A 7,500-nucleotide genomic window follows, 5' to 3' on the forward strand; every position below is an offset into this window, starting at 1 on the left:
CTCTTACTTCGGCGGCGGTCACGTGATACCTTTAACAGAAATCTTTGATCCCAAAAGTGCGCCAGTAAGCCAAGTAAAAGGCCTTTAATGGCATATAAAGTGTGAATGAAATGACACGGGAATGAAAATGGGTGCAATAATTTCTTTGCTCAGTTTATAATAAAGAAAATCAAATGAAAAAGAAAAAATCCAGAAACAAAGAGACTGCCAACGTTCCAAAATTCAGAATAAAATAAACAAGAAAGGTAGGTTGTTGGAACGTTTGTTATTGACAAAACAATACATTCACAGATATTTTGACACAACGGTCTTTTAAGTGAACAGACAAACAAATATTCACACAAAACTTATCTTGATAGAATCAGTTTTCGCCCACTCGTCAGGAAGCCGAGCGATTTATGTATAGTATAATGCTGCGTCGCTCAAAAGAAATAACGGTTTTAGGTGTGACGAAAAAAAGAACAGGGCCGGAGTACGATGATAAATACAAGACTTCTTTTACAACCATTTGAAAAATACATACATCCCCCGTGGCTGCCCGCATAACGAAATCGTATTTCTCGTGTTTTGAACTTGCCAGTGTTACAGCACAGAGCAGAGTCCGTCCCGCACTTCGCTTTGTGTAGGGGAAGGGCTCCTAATATGGACCGCTTTTTGTTTTATGCTGATAACTAGCTTGTTTTCTTGCGAAGAAGTTTCATTTTGTGTTTGGTAGTCCTTCTCTCTTATGTTAACCGTTAGGCGTAATTAGAGTAAAATAGCTTTGATAGACATTCAGCAAAAATTAAATACAGGAAAAATCACAAATGGTCCGTCCATATTAGGAGCCTGGGCGCGTAATATGGACCAGTGGAGAGGCCTTCACGAATCGCTGTAAAAAGCCCCCTATACTTCAAAATAACATGATACAACTTAGTGTGCAAGTCAGACTAATTAAAATATGCTTTAGATTTATCTGTTTTGGGTTGATGAGAGCATTATTTGAAGCACACCAGGAAACTAAAGAAGCTTATCAAAAACATAGTGAAAATAAGTGAAATTATCAACTTCCACGAAAAGAAGACTATTTGTTATATATTTTTGATATCTCGAGGGCTAGTTATAGGTTATTTTCAGCAAGCTTCTTAATGAATTAATGAAAATAGCCTTTAGCTTTTATTTTCTTCGATTTGTTGAAGGTGGTCCATATTAGGGGAATCACGCATACTTTGAGATTTTGCTATTATTTTTTGTGTCCAGTAGAAACTCGGGGTCAACACTGCTAAAATGTAACAAATACAGTCTTAGCTGTCATATGTAGCACGTTTTGTGTGATAAAAACTTTGGCTGTGGACAGAAACGAGTCCGTTTTAGGCGGAAAATTTAGAGTGAACGCTGCCAAAAGTGAAAAAAAGAGAAAAAGCCTAACGGTTTTGAAGTTTGTGTTTCTGCAACTGTTTTGACATGTGCAAGTTATCCAGAGAGGGTGAATACAGCGAATGAAATTGTTTTGAGCGCTCTAGCGCCGCTAGTTTGTCAGAACTGGAGGTGGTCCATATTAGGAGCCGGTCCATATTAGGAGCCCTTCCCCTACATCACGTGGCCACCCAAACATCCGCACAACGCAACATTTTCACGCGAAAAACACGTTTATTTGTTTGCTTTGTCTTTATAACACATTTCTATCTACATTTACCACTACAACACCAAATTGTTTACTTTATTTACAAGTGAATTGTTATCATACAAAATAACGTTTGCACGAGACGAACAAAGGGAAGACACTCATGCAAATTTTCTCAGAACGCGTCTGCTTCTCCGACCGTTTCGATCGAATCGTGTAATATCTATTTTTGCGGAAACCTCCCGAAGCAATGCAGTCTCAGCGGCTTCCACCTGTAACATAATCGTTTTTATTTGGAATGTGACGTCCTGTACTTCGTCAGGTCACACCTATCTCGAAAACTAAGCGTCGCAGCACCCCTCCATTAGTAGGGCCCACAGGAGCTTGTATCCAATCGCCGGTCGATCATTATTTACTCCTTATTCCATATATTTACTCCTTATTCCATACAGTCCCCTTACTACTACTATTTACTAATAAATATATAGTAGTAGTAAGGGTAAGCATGCAGCAGTAAATAATAAGCATCCAGGAGTAAATAATTATCGACCGGTGGTTGGATACAAGCTCCTGTGGTAGGGCCTACGGGGTCCTGCAAGTAGTGAATCTTACGTAGAGGTTACATGCCGAGTCTCAGTGATTATTAAAAATAATGGTCGAAGTTAGCGGATCATGAAAAATGCGAGCTTCAGCGAGCTTTTTCATGACCGCGAACTGAGACCATTATTTTTAATAATCACTGAGACGAGGTGTGTAACCTCTTTATTCCTCATTTCTTCAGTTATTCAAAGAAAACAGGAGTTTTTGTGCGAAAGTTTGATCGAATCCGAATCACTCAACCAGTCAACCTGCGCAGGCGATCGACTAATGCGCGGTTGTATAGTTCCGTGCAAATCATTCCATTCTGTTTACACTTCTTTTCAGTTTCCCTGTTTTGGACTAAAATCAAGTACACAGATATGCTGTTATTCTGCTGTGGCGGTAAAGGCAGATATTGTGTGTTCTGTTTATGTTTTAGTATCGCTAAAGATAATGTTCTTTCGTCAAATGGGACTAGCAGACGAACTTTTGCACCCGTGTTCCAACGTTAATTACTGTATGAAGTTCAGTTTTTTGGGGAAAATAGTGTATGAAACCGCTTTATGTTGTTTAAATTGATGAGATGTGTGCATTTGGTTGCGTGTGATCTGTTTATAAAATGAAATATTGTTGAAAACTGACCGTCGGATTGCAGTCAGTGTTGTCGAAGAAACTGCGTTAAAAGAAGGGGAACTACTCTTGTCGGCAAGAGTATGAGTTACTTGCCTTGGGAATTTGCTTGTGATGAACGGTGTGTGCACAGCAGATCTATATTCAGAAAACAACCTAACTCATGGATTTTATATGGAGATTCATGTGTTCAGGCCTGTAGTTGTTAATTTAAATGCGGTATGTTTGTATTGTTTGCTCCAGAGATGTATATTTCGTACGTATAGAGCGTTTTGAACTTTTCAGTCGCAAAAGTAGTACCAAAACAGAACAGCTTCTCAACCCATTGCACTATCGAGGATTCAGGCTGTTGCTGGCTCGTTATTTGTTTGGTTGCTGGGTCATTATCGAAAAATAACTAGCTCTACAAGTTTACAGAGGTAAAGAAGCAGAGGGGGGAATAATAATCGATCTATCAACGTGTTTAGGTCATCGCAACCAAGACAAAATATCTTGACATTTTGAGAAAAATTACGGTGACGTCAAGCACTGAAAGTGACGTACTTATCCCACTCTACGTCAAAGCAAAATACACGTCATATCCAGAAAGGGGTAGCTAGCCGAGGAACATCGAAGGCTTGAGTGGGTAAGTCATCATTACAAAAAGAGGGAAACATTTTTATGCAAGTGATGGTGAAATGTTCATTCATTGACATTACATTTTACGTAAATGGTTCACATGTGTTTACGATCTGCTGCTTACTCATTTTCCACGAGCCATACTAAGTCTGGCTGTCTGTCTGTCTGTCTTTCTGTCTGTCTGTCTGTTTGTCTGTCGGTCTCTCTCTCTCTCTCTCTCTCTCTCTCTCTCTCTCTCTCTCTCTCTCACACACACACACACACACACACACACACACTGGCACACACACACACACACGCACGCACGTACGTACGCACGCACGCACGCACACACACACGCACACACACACACACACACACACACGCACTCTCTCTCTCTCTTTCTCTCTCTCTCTCTCTCTCTCTCTCTCTCTCTCTCTCTCTCTCTCTCTCTCTCTCTCTCTCTCAATACTCAAACATCTTGTTTGGAACCCAAACATCCCTCATAGAATGGGCTCAAACAGGGCACACTCATTCAGCTTTCATCTATGCAAGAAAACATCATTTTGTTACACACATTATATTTTATGATCATCGGTTGGCTTTGCTTTCTGCAGCAATCCGCCGATGAGCTGGACATGTCATCACTGTAGACGTCATCCAGTCCAACTATCACGTCATCAGCAAAGAATCCCCTTCCACCACAGCCTCGGTTGCTAACGTCATCACAGCAATACGTGAGGAAGAACAACAACCGTCATAAGAATCGCTAGAATCTTGGAACTTCACTTTTGTTGCCATCGCGACCAGTGACACTATCAACAGCATTTATTTAGCCAACACACCAGTACTGGGATGATCACCGTCGGTGCCACGGAAAGTCGAAAGTGACAAACAAAAAACAGCATTTTTCCTCTAATCAGTTTCTGCGTAGTTGTTGCTATGGCAACCTGTGGAAAGTGCGAAGAGCTTTAACTTCCTGGGTTCACACCACGCTTGCATCCCTCTCATCGATCTCTTCAAGTCTTTTTCATCGATTTGTTGGGATTATTCATTTGTTTTTATTGTTGAACGCTTTCTTTTTATTTTGAATCCAGAGTCAAGGAGCACCTACAATGTCGGGCAAACGTCAACCCAAACCCCGCACACCCCGGAACCACACAGATACCCACACCAACAACCACACAGACACCGGCCAAACCCACACCAACAACCACGCAGACACACACACAGACACACACATCTTCATTACATCCGCTACTTTTCAAAACACCAACACCAACTTCACTGTCGACCCCAACACCAACAACGACACTAGTTCCAGTTCCCAAACCAACAACCCAGGTAGCCATACCGGAAACACCGGATCAAACAGCCACATCAAGGGCCAAAGCAGCGGAACCAATAGCCGAATCAGGAACCCTATCTGCAGAACCGGTCTTAATAAAACCAACAGACTCAGTAAAAACACCAGTAGAACCGGCTCCATTACACATCGTCGCACAAGCCTAGATTCAAAAACTGGAATTAACATTAGTGCAAACTCGTCCAACAGTGAGGACTGTGGCGGGTGCACAAAGCCTTGCACCTGCCGCGCTGCCATCTACGACAAAAAGTACGGGACCAACCAGTGTCCCTGCAACAACCCCAAATCCACCAGCGGTGCTGATGCCGGGTACGTAGCCGGCACCACCTACACCACCTCCGCCACCAACATCTGCGATTGGCCCGGGTACGCGCTGGGAGTCTGCTGCAACCCGGAACACGGCAAATTCAGAAAATCCAAGCTGCCCAAAGACTGCAGTGTAGGGATACCTGAGGCGTGGGAGCGGAAGGGGAAGGAGAAGGATGAGGATGGGAGGGACAGGATGGAGGGACCGCTGGACATGACGGTACCGGAGCTGCTGCGTCACTGGGCCGAGCTCCGGCCTGACCTGCCGGCCCTCATCTTCCGCCATCCCAATGACCACAACGTCCACACCGTCCTCACCTTTGAGGTAATCGAAGACATATCATTTTTCACTTTTCATTTTCATTACTTTATTGTCCCATCGCTGGGAAATTCGGGTCGCTTCCTCCCAGTGGAAAGCTAGCAGCAACGGAGTCGCGCTACCCAGGTTTCTGCGTGTTTATGTGTAATCAGCCACCTGCACTTATGGAAGAATGACCAAGGTCTTTTACGTGCCATTGTGGTGACAAGGGGGTCGAACCTGCGACCATCCGATCACACGTCCAGTGCTCTACCAACTGAGCTACCGGGCCCCCATACAATATCGATTACCCCCCCCCCCCAAAAAAAAAAAACCAAAAAAAAACCACGTCTTTTTTTGGACTTCTCTATCCAAGTCAAATCTCTGACGTGCAGAACTTTCGGTTTATTTTATTTTTTTTTTTTGCATTTTTTTTTGGTGGTTGTGACAGAGTCAACACTCTTGCTTTTATTGAGGCAAACTTTCCCACGTGCTCCTTGTCCACGTATGAAGACACACCCCCTTGCTATGGACTGGCCTGCACAGTGCCATGTGGGAAAGTTTGCCTCAATAAAAGCAAGAGTAATCACTCTTTCACAAGCCATACAAAACCGACAGAGTTTTTTCCGAACATTGTCTATTCTGGGATAGCTCACTAACTGACAGACGAATGAAATGACGAACAAAGTACGAAAGGGAGACCCCACAATCTAACAAATGATATGATGTGTAGGAGCAAAAGGGGTTACAACGGGAGGATGTAGCGGCCATACTGTTTTTCAACACTCCGGAGATATACATCTGACCGACCTGCTAATGAACTGACGATCTGACAAATGATGTGTTGTAAAGGAGATGTACAGTGACCTTTGCGGAACAGTGCGCAGCCTCATTGAACACTTGAGTTTAACTGAGAGATCGATGTCATTGTCAGCTTCACGCCCAACGGTCAACATAGACTGACCGACGTATATATACCAAGAGCTGCACGCAAAGACATAAACCGACAATTCTGCACATACATGTTTCAAGAGGTGTACACAAAGCGGGAAAGAATGCCGCCTTGCTGAAAATAGGAGTTCAACGTCAAGATTTTAGATCTGTCTTTAAAGTAAAAAAAAAATATAAACAAAATAAGTAATAAAAACAAAAAGTTATAATAATTTTTTTTATGAAAACTCATTTACCCACTCACAAAAAGTTACAAACAAAGTAACGAACGTTTCTACACATGTCGTATTGTCTAGGAGCTGTACACACTCGCCGGCCGGTGCGCGGCCTTGCTGAAGGCGAAAGGGGTCAAGCGGGAGGATGTAGTGGTCATCTTGCTGCCCAACTGTCCGGAGAGAGCCATCGTGGAGGCCGCCCTGCTCCTGCTGGCCGCTTACTCCGTCACGGGTGTCCACGAGGTATGTCCAGTCTCTCTACACTCGTGCACTGCATGCAAAATGTATCATTCTACGATATGTGTCCTCGTTTCTGTCTCCCAACTATCATGCACTATTATATGTCCAGTCTCTCTACAATCGTGCACTGAATGCAACATGTATCATTATTCACGTCTCTGTCTCCCAACTATCATGCACTAAATGTCCAGTCTCTCTACACTCGTGCACTGCATGCAAAATGTATCATTCTACGATATGTCCTCGTTTCTGTCTCCCACTATCATGCACTAAATGTCCAGTCTCTCTACAATCGTGCACTGAATGCAACATGTATCATCATTCACGTCTCTGTCTCCCACTATCATGCACTAAATGTCCAGTCTCTCTGCAATCGTGCACTGAATGCAACATGTATCATTTATTCACGTCTCTGTCTCCCACTATCATGCACTAAATGTCCAGTCTCTCTGCAATCGTGCACTGAATGCAACGTGTATCATCATTCACGTCTCTGTCTCCCAACTATCATGCACTAAATGTCCAGTCTCTCTACAATCGTGCACTGAATGCAACATGTATCATCATTCACGTCTCTGTCTCCCACTATCATGCACTAAATGTCCAGTCTCTCTGCAATCGTGCACTGAATGCAACGTGTATCATCATTCACGTCTCTGTCTCCCCACTATCATGCACTAAATGTCCAGTATCTCTGCAATCGTGCACTGAATGC

General features: G+C 43.3%; 1 protein-coding gene and 1 long non-coding RNA gene across 2 annotated transcripts in view; both read left to right on the forward strand.

Annotated features, from left to right (window-relative positions):
- LOC138964660 (uncharacterized) overlaps positions 1 to 7,500 on the forward strand; it is a 464,957-nt gene that overhangs the window by 446,763 nt on the left and 10,694 nt on the right. The window lies entirely within an intron of this gene.
- The window catches only part of LOC138964655 (uncharacterized), a 10,327-nt gene continuing 6,176 nt past the window's right edge, over positions 3,350 to 7,500 (forward strand). Inside the window, exons 1-3 of the mRNA XM_070336664.1 lie at positions 3,350 to 3,437; positions 4,027 to 5,406; positions 6,627 to 6,788. Of these exons, the coding sequence (XP_070192765.1) occupies positions 4,525 to 5,406; positions 6,627 to 6,788 (1,044 nt within the window). The 5' untranslated portion in view covers positions 3,350 to 3,437; positions 4,027 to 4,524. The remainder of the gene's footprint in view (positions 3,438 to 4,026; positions 5,407 to 6,626; positions 6,789 to 7,500) is intronic.

Source organism: Littorina saxatilis, linkage group LG4 (assembly GCF_037325665.1).
Source record: "Littorina saxatilis isolate snail1 linkage group LG4, US_GU_Lsax_2.0, whole genome shotgun sequence".
NCBI lineage: Eukaryota > Metazoa > Mollusca > Gastropoda > Littorinimorpha > Littorinidae > Littorina > Littorina saxatilis.